At 46.0% G+C, this 17,140-nt stretch overlaps 1 protein-coding gene across 1 annotated transcript in view; it reads left to right on the forward strand.

Moving 5' to 3' along the window:
• The window catches only part of ESRRB (estrogen related receptor beta), a 166,886-nt gene that overhangs the window by 113,204 nt on the left and 36,542 nt on the right, over positions 1-17,140 (forward strand). Inside the window, exon 4 of the mRNA XM_007064172.4 lies at positions 10,350-10,466. Within this exon, the coding sequence (XP_007064234.2) occupies positions 10,350-10,466 (117 nt within the window). The remainder of the gene's footprint in view (positions 1-10,349; positions 10,467-17,140) is intronic.

A 17,140-nucleotide genomic window follows, 5' to 3' on the forward strand; every position in this document is an offset into this window, starting at 1 on the left:
CAAATGTGTGCATGCATGGACACAGACACAAACATATAGCCAGATATACCTGCATGCGTACCTACATGCGCACACATATGTACACCTATTACATACCACCCACACACAAAGGTACACAGAAGAATTGTACATACACCTCTACCCCGATATAACACTGTCCTCAGGAGCCAAAAAAATCTTACCGTGTTATAGGTGAAACCGCGTTATATCGAACTTCCTTTGATCCACCGGAGCCTGCAGCCCCGCCCTTCCCCCCTCCCCCTCCGGAGCGGTGCTTTACCGCATTATATCCGAATTCGCGTTATATCGGGGTAGAGGTGTACCTGCAGGACCAGTGATGCATACCAACAAAGGCACACGTGTATACACGTACACAGATATACCATGCAAATATAGACAAATACACACACACTTACAGGCAGGCTGCCATACACAGATACTTGCATGTCCATTCATATACATGCACCAGTATAAGCACACATGCATAGACACGCTGTACATACATTCCCCCCTCTCTCCAATTGAAAAGATGGACAGCATCATTCAGCCTGCAATAGAAAGTGTATTGAATTTACTACAAAGACACCTTTGACTCTGATTAAATTAATTAAATATGTATGTGGGAAGGACACACGTTTTATTTGTACTCAGTGAGTGGTTCCCTCATATCTGATCACACCTCATTGCTGAGGATGCTGGAATCTGGACTGGACAGAGCTGGGCAGGGAACAATCCTCCATAGGTCTCTGTGGATAGATTATTTCTATCTCTGATTCCAGGCATCTCTACTTACTGTTACACTCCCTGGAAATTAACTCTCCATTGCCCCAGACTGACATGGTCCATCTCCCTCTGCCTGGCTTGTCCTCTCTTATCACACCATGTAGAAAACATGAACCACTATGGAATGCCCAGCTGTTCATATGCAATATTTCTGTGGCTTGTCATTGCAGAGTTTTCATGGGTTGAGTTTGAACTTTTACATCCAGTCTCGCTTAGCAGCGCTGAGTGTCGTCCCTCTCTTGATCCATTCTTGGTATTTCAGTTCTGAACATTTGGGCAATCAATGCTAAAGGAGGGACTTGGGGAGGGGGACGACACACCAGGGGATCTTTGTATGGAAAGAGAGTAAAAGGTTAACCCTTTAGGGGAGCAACACTGGGGAATCTCTGTAGCAGAGGAGAAGGCAGTCTTTACCGTACCCTTGAAAACTACCAGCCACAATAGATCAGGAGAGATGGGGAAAGACCAGCAGCTGTAGAGTTCAGAAAGAATGAGAGAAAGCAAAGGGGAAAGAGACAGAGCAATCAGAGACTCCACCAGCCTATGTAAGCTGTCAGCTGATTTCATCCTACAGCACAGAGAGACCCGCTGAGTGCAGCAGGCTTGCTGGCTGCTCCCTAATTGTAACGTGTAACAGATGGGGAGAAGGAATAAGTGGGGATTTCTCTCACCCTGTCATCGGCCCATCTCAGGCAGCTTCACATCCCTCCATCGGCTGGTCTGGCAGTTAGGGCACCAAAATGCTCTTATTCATCTGAGCTGCAGAGCTTGGTCTAATGCAGTTGAGACAGAGGCTTTTATTCCATCATGGAGATGAGGGGCAGAGGCAGAGAAGGTGATCAGATCAGAGGAAGCAGGGCCTGCTTGGGAGCCAGGGCGGTCTGCAGATTGCACGATCAAAAAAGGCTTTGCTGCAGGACATGTTGAGCAAAAGGAGAATGAGCTCTCAAGTGTGACAGGGCCCTAAGTAGGGGGCAGTAGGAAGGAAGAGACAGAGGCTCTCTATATATCAGTAGCAACAGCAAACAGGTTTCCAAAAGCCGTATTCATCCTGCAGGTTTATTTCATTCACTAGATTTGATAACAAATGAGAGAATTTAAATCACCATCCAAGCTTCTTAATATACGTGTGCGCATGTGTCTGTGTGCACCTGTGTGATGTATTTGTGATGTGTGTTTTGGTCTAACCTATTACATTGTCTGCCAGCACAGATCATCTTTTTTGTGGCTGTGATGTCAGAGAGAGGTGCTGTCTGATAGTTCAAGCACAGAATTGGGACTGGGGATGCAGATAGCACAGTGATGTGCATAGTATAAGAACCTAGATAGACAGATACTGCAGATAGATTCCGTACTCAGTTCTGACACTGACACCCTTATGGCCTTGGACAAATCACTTCACTCCTCTGTGACTTAGTTTCCCAATCTGCAGAATTAATGACTTCATACAAGCATTTCTAACCTGTCTTCTTTACAGGCGTTACTTGGGGAGCTAAAGGAGCAACATGCTACTGTACTGTTCTCTGCATGGTGCTAAATCCTGATTCCTGTGAACAGTGAGACCGAGTGCAGCATGTGGCCTCTGATTGCAAAGCAGAGTTTCATGCTGAGAGCACGTCACTGATGCTCCCTAGCCGCACTGACTCCCTGTTGATTTCATAGTGGAGTTGAAAGCTGCCGACCCCTAATTGGTTTGGGACTGAATTACTTGTCATATCCTCTCTCCCGATATGATACTGCCATAGCTGTGCTCAAACAAGATGCCCAAGCTGAAGATCTTTTGATTTAAAGGACTGGCAGAGTGTTTTCTGTGAAAGCCCATCAGCTTTGGAGCTTGCTTCCCTCTCCTAAACACATTGCATAGTCCATTTCTTTCAGGCTCGGGAAGGTGATAGGCTGGGGGATTGGAGGGATAAGCTGTTTGCTATGTAGTTATCATGAGAGCTGGTCAGGAATTTTCCAGCTGAATGATTTTTCCAACAGAAAATGCACTTTCCACCAAAAACAAAATTGTGGGAAAATTTTGGTTTTTCTGGACATTTTTTATTTTTTTTCCACTGGGGAAAATCTAAATGAGATCTTTCATTTGGGGTAACAAAATATTAAACTGAATTTCCCAATCAGTGTATTGCCATGTAGGAGTTGTAGTTTAGGCCCCCATCCTCTCATCTTCCACAAAGCTGGGCTCCACGTGTCCAATAATGCAATGCAGATTTCCCTCTGGCTGAGTGTGCAGTGCATCATGGGAGTAACATGACTGTGGGTGCACTGTGGGAGATGTAGTCCAGCCACATAACCTGGCACGTAAGGGGCGAATGGGGGTATTAGGCTCCCAGACTACAGCTTGCATGAGGCAGTGTGCCAGTGTTAGAATATGCAGTGCATTAGTGATCAGATTCAAAGTCTTTTGGGTGAGTTCAATAAACTGAAATGAAACATTTTGATTTTGCAAATGTTGAAACATTTTGTTTTGATATTTCACAATTGGAATTTTTCAGAATTTCCATTCTGCAAAAATGTTGACTTTTCATCCTGATTTGGGACAAAAGCAAATGTTGAAATGTCGGAATTTCTCTCACAATGGAAATTCCAAATTTTGCTCTGCTCTAGTCATTATTAATTTATTCGTTTGGGCTGGTATTTTGATATATTTGATTTTTTTTCAATTGTTAAAAAAATTAGAGTTCTGGGTAGGCAATAAAATAAATGTAAATTTTTGTATTCTCCTCCCCACAAAATCAGCTTGTACTATACTCTGGGTCTCCGACCCGCAAATCTAGCCAGTGTACTAAATGACAAGAGATACCAGAACCTACAGCTAGTGAAGACACAGACAAACAGAAACATTTTACATCATATTTTACCTGGCCAGGTTCTGGATCAGCCATATGTCTGAAAGTGAATTCCAAAGTGGAGAGCTCACTCATATGAATGCCCTGGATCCTGTAAGCATCACCCTCAGGACAAATAGCTGACTGTAGCTGCTATGGCAGGACATAGCAGGATGTGCAATTTCTGGAAAAAACACAGCTGGAGTTTACACCAGTTAAGGCTTAAAATGTGGATAATGCTAATCACCCACCTCATAGGGGTGGTAACAAAGTGCTTGTAACAAATACATGGATTTCTAGGGCTCTGTGGTTGTTGCTACACTGCTCAGAGAGGCCCCTGGGAACTTCATAGCAGCAGCAAGGATAGAATCCAGATGTTCCTGTTCCAAAATTCCAAGCCACTAGTGTTTGAGCTAAAGGAAATTTCCTCCTAGTGGTTGGCCCTATAGGGCTTAAGACACACAATTGAACAGTTCTGCTTCCATCCCGTAGAGAGCAGTGGTATGCATGCATATGCACACGCTAGCCCTCTTGTAAACTTATCCTCAGAGATTTATATGTTCTTTCTCAGCTGCAAGGTCACAACTGAGAAATAGGATTTTTTTTTGAAAGCTCAGAACAACTTTTCCATTACAACCAATAAAATTGCATAAACTAACGTCAGCTATGTAGTGATTGGCTAAGTTATATCTTATGTCACAGTCAATGTTCCCTCTAATTTTTGATAGGCCGTGTGTGCAAAAAATTTCTTCTGTGCAAATTTTTGACAGGCCCTGTGCACAAAAAATTTCTTCGGTGCAAATTGTTGTGTGCGTGGTGTTTCACCGTGTGCGTGGGGTTTAGGATCCGTGTGTGCATGCACACACGCACAGCTTAGAGGGAACAGTGGTCACAGTCCCTCCACCCATAATGAGAAGATGTCTTGAAATCAGCTGCCTTGAAATCAGACAGCATCTCAGACACCCCTGGTTTTCCTTTTTCTCTGAGGAGAAGAATCATGCAGACTGGCTCCATGCAGAAGCATATCTTCCCTGGGACTTTAGTAAAAATGTATTTTACTTGTTAAAATCCTGTGATAGCATTAAAATATAAACAAAGCAGAGACATGCTGGTGACTCAAGCTTGGCATTTGTGGCTACTGTCAGCAGACGCCCTTGATGGTATCATGCCTTATAGGTGTTTAGAATCTCACCCTTCCCTGCCATGAGACCTGGTTAAATGAAATTCTTGGTTAACCAAAGTGCTATTGCACAGAATCTGCTTTCTCAAAATCTCATTGTCCCGAAGATTACACCCATGCACACACTAGTGCTTGCCAAAATTTTCAAAAATAGGCTCTAACTTTAGGCTCCTGAATCCATATTTAGACATCTAATAAATGGCAGTCGGGAGCTGAAAGGTGCTCACCAGTTTTGAAAATCAGGTCACTAAAATATGAATTTTGGAGCCTAATTTCAGGATCCTATTTTTGAAAATCATAGTCACAGAGTGTATTTCCCCCCAGACACAAACACACACACTCACCTCACTTGAATATGGCTGAAGGGATTTCCTTCATATTTTCATAGGGAGCAGAATATAAAGTTTCAACCCAAACAAGGAATGTGCCTGTAAATGATGCATGTGTAAAAGCAGTGGGTTAACACGGAATCAATTCTGCAAACTGTCACTTACACATAGTATCCGCGTTAACGTAAATCTGAGTGAGTTACTGGGAAGAGAGCACTGCTGAACTTTACTGGTACAGGTGCCGCTGTATCATTTCCAGGTTCTTTTTGTGGTGGACAACCTTGATTGATCCAAGTGAACAAGTTCAGGAACCAAACTGGAACCCGAGATAAAAAGTAACTAAGTAAAGCACTGATGGAAACTGGAATGACCGTGTCCCCTGACTTAGTTGCTTGTTGAATAGTCCAGTTTTATTCCCACTGAACTGTCCAAATGTTGGGAAATCCAGGACTGTAGCCTGTATGGCTTTGTGCAGTCCTGATCATGCAGAACTGCTAAAATGTAGATGCAGTATTCTGCACATGACGTGTTGCTCTTTGATTGAACAAAATAATTTGTCTGCTAAAGTAATCTCTTATATTTAGGCCATTTTGAAGCTATTTCTGATTAAAGAAAGAAAATGAGAGGAAACTTCTCTAATGTTATGAGAAATGGAATAAAGGAAGAACAAGTGGTGTGATCTGAAATGGATGTGAGACCAATCCTGATGGGAAATCCTGCTTCCCACTTCCCATGCTCTAGGGGACCGAAGAGTGGCATCATGCCACCCTAGCAAGTCTATGGCAGAGCCAGAAACTGAACCAAAGAGTCCTGCTCTAATCACTAAACAACACTGCCTCTCCTGTCTTTTAGTTTCATAAGTAATTTCTGATGTAAATAATGTGCAGATCTGTTTGGATCAGAGGTAAATACTGTTCTAAAGTGACGAAATCCCCTGTAATGAGAGACTGTTCAGAACTGTTTCTTGGGAGCTTAGGTTAACCCATCTTCTGCTCTTCCCTTCTGGCTCATATAATATTAAACACACACGAGGCGCACACACTCACCACAAATTCAAACACATGCAGATACAGACTCACATGTAGGAACAAACACGCACCCCTGCAGCTGCTCATTGACACGCACAGCCTCCTCCGCTGGCTGTCGCAGAGAATCGAGTTCTTTTAGCCTTCCTTCCCCAGAGCACCCAGTCTGTGGTGACTGAGCTGGCAGCGTGACCGCCAGCCAGCAGGAGGCTGCCGGAATTCCGATGAGTTAATCTCATCACTTTATCACAGGGCACTTACAGAAATTACAAGCCAGCGTGAGCAGCTCAGCTGTGCTGGCAGCCGGCCCAGGACCCATAAAAGAAATTGAGAGGAGAAAAAAAAAAGTCAAAGAACTTTGCTAAAGTTTTGAAGACAGTAACTTTTCTTGGATGAGTTTTGCTTGGCTAACACTGACTGCGTCTTTCTCTCCTCTGTGGTGTCCTCCTCGCTTCACCCCCTGCAAAATGAAGAGCCATTTTAGGCAAAGGTACTTCATCCCTGCACGTCATCCTGTTTACAGCAGAGAACACATTTGGGCCAAGTGACATCTGGTGTAATTGCACAGAAGTAAATGGAGTTTTACACTGGGGTGAACTGGCGTGAAAGGGACATATTGAGACTGATTCTCCACTGGCTTGCATGTTTGCACCTGTACAAGTGGATGTAAAATGCTGTTCTGGCTTAATACTTTGCCAGATGTAAATGACGACGCAAGGTGTGTGGCAGGGAAGAAAGGGGCACAGAAGCATGGATAGAATTAAAAGAGAAGCCAGGAAATGAAGGATCCACTATGCAAGGGACTACTGCATTCCCATCCTGAAGGGTCGGTCTGAGAGATGAGCACCCTCCTTTTGCTCTGCTGTGGCTATTGTACTGACTGTGGGGAGCCACTGGCTCTTGCATACAGACTGTAGCATTTACAGACTGGTACTCCATCTGACAGTGTCAGAGCTTTCTCAGGTACCTTCATGTGACAGTCCCAATTTCTTACATGACAATTGGCTCCTCAAATTGGGAGTAATGTGAAGCGGTGGAATCTTTGCCTTAATCCATCTGTAATGACCTTTAGCTGCAATGTGAGGAGCCCTTGCCATCCACAGATGCAAAGTTTCGATATGAGGACGCACAAACCTCAAAGCAGCATAGTGCAGTGTTGCTGCCTCATGAGGTGACTGCTGAAATCCCATAACACTATGGTGCTGTGGGCCTCTTAGCAGGAGGTGGGGCCTCATTTGGGAGGGCTGCGGTTTTGCTTGTGAAAGAGAGGCTTGGAAACAGGAAGACGGGAACCCCCCTGACAGAATGCATCTGCCACGTTCTTCTCCTTCGGGGTGTTACTGCTCCAGCTCCTCACATGTGGGACACAGCAGCTGTGCAGCCCTGAGGGCAGGGACGCTGCACTCTCCAGTCTGTGGCTCACTGGATGTACAAGAACAGAAGTGGGAGTTCATTTATTACCTTGGGACCAAGGCTGAATCTCAATTTCCAGTTTTCAGAGATATTTGATACTTAGACGGCTATTGAAATTCAGGTGCTGTACAATGCTGAGGTATATACTGAATGGAAGTGGCTTGTGCAGCTCTCTCCGCTTCCACACAGCGTCTGTGTCTCCGATCCAACTGTGTGATGGCAGTGCTGCGAGCATGCAGACGAGCGATGGCTGAGAATTTAACAGTGACGCTGGAGATCACTGTCAGGGTGCAGGGCTTACAAAACAAGAATCTGAAGGTGAAAGCTCTACATACTGCATGCAGACATCAAGTCTTTGTGCCTTTGGGGCTTACAGTGCTCCTGGCCCCATGACACCAGTGTGGGGCTGAAATTCTCCCACATAACATTGTGAGATAAACAGCTGGTGAATCCTTCACTTTGAATTTCCCTTCTCTGCCCATCTTTAGCCCTCTTCCACTCAGATTTTCAATGGGCTTTACATGGGGTTGGTCTAACTAAACTTCACCCCTCACCCCATCCCCATGCAAAAGGTGGGTATTAGAGCATCCCCATTATACAGTGAGCTGTAGCTCACGAAAGCTGATGCTCAAATAAATTTGTTAGTCTCTAAGGTGCCACAAGTACTCCTTTTCGTTATACAGAGGGGGGACTTGTTGAAGATCACACAAGTTCACTGCAAAACCAGGAACAGAACCCAGGAGTCCTAACTCCCAGACTTCTGCTCCAACCCCACTAAATCAAACTCTCCCTCCCTGATGTGGTTATAGAAGCCAGGAGTCCTGACTCCCTCTCACCTCTGCTCTAACACTAAATGAGTAAAAAGAAAAGGAGTACTTGTGGCACCTTAGAGACTAACCAGTTTATTTGAGCATGAGCTTTCGTGAGCTACAGCTCACTTCATCGGATGCATAGCATCCGATGAAGTGAGGATATGCTATGCATCCGATGAAGTGAGCTGTAGCTCACGAAAGCTCATGCTCAAATAAACTGGTTAGTCTCTAAGGTGCCACAAGTACTCCTTTTCTTTTTACGAATACAGACTAACACGGCTGTTACTCTGAAACTAAATGAGTACTCCTTCCCAGGGCTACCAATGAAAACCCAGGAGTCCTAAATCTCAATTTCTGCTCTAGCCCACCAGAACAAACTCCCCCCACAAAACTGAGTATGGAACCTGGGACTCCTGACGCAAAGCTGCCTGCCTTAACTACTAGACCTTCATTCCTTAAATACATTATTGCTGTCGATGTATCACTATCAAGCTTAGATTTCCAACCCCCTCTCTTCACCCCTTATACTGAACAGTCCTGTCCAGAAGTATCTTCTGAAGAGTGGTTGGCAGGAGGTGAGACAGCCCCATTTGTTACTGTCTTTAACAATAGGGTTAAAAAAGTTCTGTGATGCTGTGACCGGGCATTACAGCACTTACATCCTCATGTCAGGTCATTGTACCTGTGTCTGAGGTTGTGTTCTTGCTTCATGATAGTGCGCCATGTGGCAGGAAATAAATTTGGGGTGCTTTCTTTGCCCTTGGGCATTGCAAGGGGTGAACCAGAGCCCTGGCAGCTGGAGTGGGAGGTGATCTAAAAGAAGAGAGTGAGAGGTGCACCTGGAAACATGGGGGCTCTGTGTGCTGAGCTCAGGGACTAGCGGTAGGAACTGACAGGGTCAATATCCCTCAAATGCAGTAGGAAGCCTACATCCCTCTTTGGAGCAAAGTCCTCAGAAGAAGTCCCTGTTTGTAACAAAACCAGATTCTGTTTTCATTAAGAAACCAGAGTCTCTGGCCAGGTTTGCTGAAGGCCATGCACCTTTTGCCAAGTCCAGCGGCCAAGTTTCAGGAGATCTGCGTTCAGTTTATAGTTTCCATGGGAAACCATTGGAAATGTGTTTGTCCTTGTGATTTTGACCCAAAACCAGGAAAAAAATCAGTATTTTTGGATGAATTTGACTTTGTGTTGGGAGTTCATTTGAACTCCAAATAAATTCACAGACAAGATCAGGGGACATCAGTGGCACATCAAGTGAAACCAAAAAGGTTTGCATTATCCTTCCTGTAATCAAACCTGGGGTATTCCACAGGAATGTCCTACTCCAGACCGAGCACTTCCCTGCCCCTGCTATCCCATTGTAATGTGCCAGATCATAAGCCCTTAGAGTCAATGTGTGAGACAGTGAAGAGAAAAGTCACTTCCCCAGCTCCCTGCCCCCCAAAAACAAAAGGTGGAAAAGATCAGCAAGAGTCCCAAAGCCCTGAGGGAAACACAATCATCACAGGAAAGGCTGAGACTAGGGCAGCAAACGGAACAATCCCCATGGGTTGGGCTCCTGGGGATACGGTTATAACAATAAGGGATATGTGCCAATGATAACGCCAGGTGCATTGATTAGACTGGTAAGCAGTGCATCTCAGAGACGCTACATGGCTGAAGACCAAGCACCCCCAGCTGGGCTTGTACTCTAATTCCACCTGCAAGTACTGCTTTTTATTTAATGTTTTCATTTTTCTTTTCTAACAAAGAAGCCCAGCCTGTGTGGTTACCCCAAACATTTTCACAGATGGACTCGTCATCACAGTCCCCTAGTGTGTGAAGGAAGGAACGGACAGTATGCATCTGGGTGGTGTAGGGGGTATAAGTGTATTACCCAGTGCAGGCAGGAGGCATTGTACTCTGGCCATGATAGTGATTCCTGCTGTTAGAGGGAACAAGGCCTCTTGAGTGACCATCTCTGTGTTTGATTGCAGGGAACATTGAATACAGCTGCCCAGCCACCAATGAGTGTGAGATCACGAAACGGAGGCGCAAGTCCTGTCAGGCCTGTCGCTTCATGAAATGCCTCAAAGTGGGGATGCTGAAAGAAGGTAAGAGAGAGGGTACTAGGGACTCGGGACCACTCACTACCTTTGAGCCTGGGCCAGGCCTCCTACCAGCTTCCAGACTGACTGCACAGGGGCCTCCCTGGCTTTCCCAAGGTGCAGCCCTTATAAAGGACTCAGGAAGGACAACAATCTGTTTCTGCTAAGTGGGAAGATGGGCCCTATGAGGGCTAGTTTCAGGGCATGTCTACACTTACCTCCGGAGCGATCAATCCGGGGGGGGGGGGGGAGGTGGGGGTCAATTTATCGTGTCTAGTGAAGACGCGATAAATCGACCGCCGAGTGCTCTCCCATCAACTCTGGTACTCCACCGGAGCGAGAAGTGTAGGCGGAGTCAACGGGGGAGCATCAGCAGTCGACCTACTGCAGTGAAGACACCCCAGTAAGTAGATCTAAGTACGTTGACTTCAGCTATGTTATTCACGTAGCTGAAGTTGTGTAACTTAGATCGATGCCCCCCATCTCTCCCCTCCCACCCCCATCCCCCAGTGTAGACCAGGCCTCAGTCTCCAAAGGGCAGGGTCCTTATGTTATATTTTGTATGGATCTGCAAATCTGACAATTAGTGAGAGCCTGACCCACGATAGTGTACATTCCCCTTCTAAAGGAACCCCAGATGGGGGCATATCCCTCCCTCCCACAGTGACTTGGCTGAGTAACTGTACTAGTACCTGTACAACTGGAGGAAAGAGGGAATTATTGTTGCTGTTAATGAACAGGTTGGGTTGTTTGTAGGGGAGGGTGAAGTTGGCATGAAGACATGTCACAGAGTGCAAGGAGGGTCTGACAGCTATTCCATTCTGAGGGGAGGCTTTAAGAAAGTGGTGGGGAAGAGACCTTTGTCCCTGAGCAGGTGGGTCCCTCTGCCCTGCATGCTCAGCCTGTCTCTCCCCTCTCAGCCTATTGATCTGCGCAATGTTCTCTGAGCAGCACTCGGCTCCTTTCTTGTGCTGCTCTTTCCCCTCATCCTTGTCTATTCAAGGTGAACCACTGGGAATTCAGTGGCAATTAAACACATTCTTATGGATTGACTTTAAAGCTTCCTTTCCCCAAGTTCCTTCTGGGAGAGGAGGGGAGGAGAGGCACTGCTTATAATTCTCTGCATTGCTGTACCTGGCAAAGCACAGCGGCTTCAGCCTAACCCCAGTGAATAGCAGCCGGCAGTTGTCTGTGCAGGTCCAGCACGCTTGAGCCAAGGATGCCAGCACTTCACACTACTCACTTCCAGGCACGCCATCCTATGAGCCAGTGATGAATTGTAAGCTCTTGCCAGGAGGGTGTGTTGCTTTGCAGTGGGGTGCTGATACTTATCTCCTGGGAGACAGGCTGGTGGCAGCCAGTGCTGTTAGGAATGTAGATTAGATTTTAAACCCTTGCCTGTTCTTTGATGGATGTGTAATGTCTGGGGCTAGATATCTTCCTACCACAGCTCTCCAGTGACTGACTTTGTGAGGGTGTGAGCAGTGTACTGTCTGACCCTCCATGGCCTTGCCTTAGAAGGTGATGGAGTCTGAAGGATACATCAATCTGTTTATAAGAGGGATGCACCTACTTTTGGGTTAGGGGTTGACCCCCTTGACACCACTGCATTCAGTACTGCAGAAAATGAAGTATCCTCTGGTCTCTTTTGCTATTTCATGTTTATTGACACTTATTTGCTGTCGTGTCTTATGATACCAAACAGCCTTAATGGCAGAGTTCCTTACTGTTCTTCTTATAGGGACTGAAACTGCATCATTAAAATCAATCAGAGTTTTGCTACTGATGTCAGTGGATCTATGACTGGACCTGTAATATTTTAGATACGTAATATAAAGGTAGTTCAACAGTAGTATAATATATGTGCATATAATAATCTACGCCAGGGAGGAGGAGATTGGTTGAGTGATCTGAAAACAGATCTGGTATCCAGGATTCCTGGTTTTGACACAGACTTGCTGGGAGAGTTAAGGCATGCTTTTCCACTCAGTTCCTCAGTTTCCCCATTGTAAAATAAAGATCATACTGACCTGGTTTGCAGGGGGACTCTGTGGATTGATTAGTTAACTTACGTAAAGTCCTGTGGAAATACAACATATTATTGTATAGAATTCAGTCAATACACATTTTTAAAAGCCAAAGCCAAAAAGGGGGAAAAATGGTTTTATGGTACATGGTCTCCACAGAGTCAGGAGTTTCTGGAAAGAGGAAATCCATAATTGTTTGACTTTCTGCTCAAAAATGGAGAATTGACAGAGGATTTCGATTATAAAAGGTTCATTGGTCTTTCCCATCTCTGATTTCTGTGATTCTATTAGATCATCCACTCTATCTCCCAGCCAGGGCAGGATTGTTCCCCTCTGTACATTTTCTAGTGCTTTGTCTGGTCTAGTTTTTAAAGTCCCAAGTGGCAGGGTTTCCCTGGAGAGATTGCTCTGATTTCTTGAAGAGCTCACTGTGAAGAAGTGTATCTGGATACCCATGCTAAGTTTCCTTCATTTTAATAATTTCGTCTAATTATTCCTAGTTCTCCCCACTCCCTTATATCACACCAAGTAACTCCCCTCTCTCTTCTTGGTGTTTACCCCTTTCAAAAGACTGTTAACACATTTCTCCCCCCAGCTGCCAGGAAACGAGGTGGGCACTAGAGACTACAGATGGTCTAATGGTTAAAGCAAAAGATCAGGGAGTCAGGACCCTGGTTCTATTCTCTGACGCCCCTGGGGCCTTGGGCAACTATCTTCTGTAATGGTTCAGTGTAAAGACACTGACCATCCTCACAGGAGGGTTGGGAGACTGCACTGGTTAATATTTAGTTCAGGTGCTTTGAGATCTTTGAGCAGTAGGTACTATAGAGGGGGAAAGTATTAATTTTAATTTATTGTATTACATATTTATACCTTCCTGCCTGCTCGGCACTTGAGTTAAGCCAGAGGGATGTCTGGGGACAATATGTAGAGGTGACACGAAGAAAGCTGGTAATGATTCTGAGTCTGCTCCTGTTGGGATCCATGGCATGATTTCCATGGGAGCAGGCTCAGACCACAGTTGGTATGTGTGGGCATGAGCAGAAATACACATGCTCCCCCCTGCATCAGGTGAAGATGGAATGATCCAGTAGGATGCATTGATATGACTGTGCCCCTTTAAGACCCAGCAGGACTATCCCTGGGATGAACACAGCAGTGCAGGTTTGTTATGGGGGAAAGTGAATGAGAAACAGGCAGGAAGGGAGCCGAGTGAGAGATCAATAGGGTTCTCAGATATCCCCAGGCCACTTTCTTTAAGAGAGCCCTGATCAATGGGGCTGCAACCAGGGAGTTGCACAGGCACTGGAGCTTTGACATCTCAGGTTCTTCCAGCATGATGCGGCAGAGCATGGGAGACTTGCTAGGGAGAATACAGCATGGTGCAGAAAACTCTTTTTGCAGAGCACATCTGGCTCCTATTCCTAAAGCATTTGCTTTTTGTAGCTTTTTTGCCTGTGAATCTCACTCTCTTTTCATCTAGAGCTTACCCCAGTTAGTACTAATTGGCCCCCTTGTTGGCAGTCTCAGCAGAGAAGCCAAGGCTGTGTGGACCTGAAATTCTACCTAACCGCCAGAGAAAGGCATGTAACCTGGGAACTCTGTGCTATTTGTGCTGTACTGTTCGGTGTCCCTGCCTGAATGACATCAGGGGAGAGTGGTTGAGAACCTTTCACCATCTCCTGTGCAGGGCCAGGCACTATCCTGGTCCATGTGTTCCTACTGTGCAAAGACTGGGGAATCTAGAGCAAACTGGTACAGATTCCTGTGTACCCCACACACAGGACAGTGGAACTGGGCCTGTAAAGGGAGAGCATATGCTGCTTCTTGCAAAAGAGAGGGGATGTTCAGGACTGTGCGCCCCCACCGGCATTGTCTGTTTCAGACACACACTTGCTGGAACATAGCTCCTCCTTATCCCACTCCAACACAGGCAGTGCTTACAGCACAGTCTTGCCTGAAGTGCTTATACTTTGCTACCTCCTGATCATGGATTTGTGGATCTCTGGAGTGCTGCAGATGTGACTCTTCTAATCCCTGTCTGTGCCGTATCAGCTATGGGGAGAATAAGCCTTTGTTACTCATCCCTCAGTCAGCTGTTGTGTTTCTTTTTTCTAAGAGTTTTTCAGTCATGCTCACAGTTTCTTTGTCTAAAAGTGGAGGAGAAGGATGTAATTTCAGACAATGTTCATGTAAATGGGTTCAGAGAAAGGGGGATTGGTTCCAGATGGAAGCTGATTGGATAAGGTCTCCCAGCCCAATTTCTCCATCTTTCTGATACTGCACTGAGGTCATAATCCTATGTTTGTTACCTCATAGGGTGTTGCTATGGAAATGACTATGGTGTCAGTTTTCCCTGACGGAGCCAACAGGAGAAGAGGGTGCCAATCCTTTGTTTAAACATAAATAGCGTGAGCAGCTACAAGACATGGGAAGGGGGATGATGTATGGCCAGTGAGAAGCAGCTGGATGTTAAATTCCCCCTGGAAAAATCCCTTGTTGAGGGGAAAGGGAATGGGAGGAGGCCTGTTTGCTGGGATCACTGGAAACCTCACCACAGACAAATGCGCAAAGCGAAGAAGGAGAGGAGCTAGAAGTTGCCAGAAGTATTGAGGGCACAACAAAGATACCCTCCAGCCCCATACTAGGCGAGCTCACAGGCAGCTTATTGAGCAGAATGGCCCTAGGAGTTCTCTGACACAAGCCTTTCCTTCCTCCTTGTGTGGGCATTCAGCCCTTTGTGATATCCCACTGAGACCCTTCCCCGCAAGGAATGCTTGCCTTGTCCCTGAAGCCGCGTAAACGGCAGGTGGCTGCCACTGCTCACAGTTCTGTGTTGGTGCCTCTTATTCCCATTGCAGCTTGGCACACGCCTGGCAGGCTACCAAGGCTCAGCCCACTCAGTCACTTTTCACTTTGAAAGAGAAACTGTTTAATCTTCCAAAGGCCCCGTCCTTTCAGTGCCTGCTCCCTCGATGCTGCTTTTAGCTCCACTGCACTTCTGCAGCAGCATTTCACACATCTAATAGGAGTCAGAGAAACTCTGAAGGGAAAAATGCTCTGAAGTCAGGAGTGCCAGATCCCTTCACAAAGCACATGGGTGGGGCGGGGGAAAGAGGAGGGGTCACCAAAGTGCATAGCCCTCTAATAATCCTGTCATGCTTTGCTGGCTGGCCGGCCATGGAGAGCACATCCTGCATTCTTGCTGTTTTCTTTCTCAAGTGAAGCAGTAAGAATCTGTTTTATGTTGCTAAGACTTAGCCATCTTCTGCTCCCTGCAAGCAGTGTGCTGAGACTCATCTCTTTTGAGTCCCCACTCGCTGTAAGGACTGGGAGCAAGTCTCTGAAATAAGCTAATGGCCTCCATCCAGTTCCTCGTGGACTGGTAAAAACTGTCATTACAGTTGGTACTAACTGGCTCCTACACTGGCACTCTCAGCAAAGAAGCCAAATATTGATTGGGCTATGGAGCCAGGAGCCCCTCTCACTCTAGAGATGGTCCCAGAAGACCACGGGTGGGGATTAACACTACCACTGCTCATGCTGTACCCATTATTCTGTGGATAAACAGAGGCGCTTTGCTCTCCACAGACGTTAATTACACACATTTCACCAGCCTCAAATTTGCTAAAAATACTGCTTGTAAAGGACTGAGAGTAAGTTGCTCAGGAGGGGTGGTTTCTGAATCTGCTAGTTCAGGAAAAATGATTCCATAAAAGGATCTGAAATCTGTTCAAACTAAACCTAGTACTCTGGGGAATTGCAGTTTGGTACCAGGATGGGGTTTGTCAGATGCCCCTTCTAATCTGGTGCCTCCATGGCCACTGCAGGAACCTGTATGCTCTCTCACCTGGCAGGTATAGTATGAGGGAAACTTTCCCCTGAGGCAAAGGAGTGTTCAGCTATTGCATAAAGCAGACAACAACTGTAGTCTCCCAGATTTCCAGCATTTTACCCATAAGAACTAGAGTAATAAAGGCAGGAATGGGAACTTCCATCCTAGGGCAAGAGCTGTTGCTCTGTGAAGATTCTCCATACTTAGCGTGTCTGGGAAGGGAAGTTTCTTCTTACTTTCCTGCACCAATAACATTGCACCAGGATTCTGAGGACTCCCCCAGTGACTGTGCAACTTGTGTTTCTTTGTGAGATGGGATGTGGTGAGACTGACAAATGCAAAGAAGGTTCTTTTCATAGCAGAAAGAAGAGGCTGGGCCTCCAGGAGCAGAAGAGGGACTCTCAACAATAAGAGACTCCCAGAAGACACTCTGACTTGGCAAAAATGGGATATGATTTATTTTCCTCTCTACAGATTCCATTCTCCCAAGAACTGGAACTTCCATGGTACAGGAATCCCAGTTACTGAGATTCCAGAATGAGCCTTTCCTTCGCTACCTTTTGCTACTTGTCACACTCGTGAATTTCCAAAGGACGTGACAGAAAATATGTTAGGGCTTGTCTACGCTGGCAATGAACAGGGCTGCAACTTTCTTGCTCAGGGGAGTGAAAAAATACCCCCCTGAGCGCAGCAAGTTGCAGCCCTGTAAAGTGCCAGTGTAAACAGTGCCCCAGCTCTGGGAGCTACGCCCCTCGTTGAGATGGGTTTTTTTAGAGCGCTGTGCCGTGACCACATAAGGAACGTTAAAGCGTTGCTGT

Source organism: Chelonia mydas, chromosome 6, assembly GCF_015237465.2.
Source record: "Chelonia mydas isolate rCheMyd1 chromosome 6, rCheMyd1.pri.v2, whole genome shotgun sequence".
Classification (NCBI taxonomy): domain Eukaryota; kingdom Metazoa; phylum Chordata; order Testudines; family Cheloniidae; genus Chelonia; species Chelonia mydas.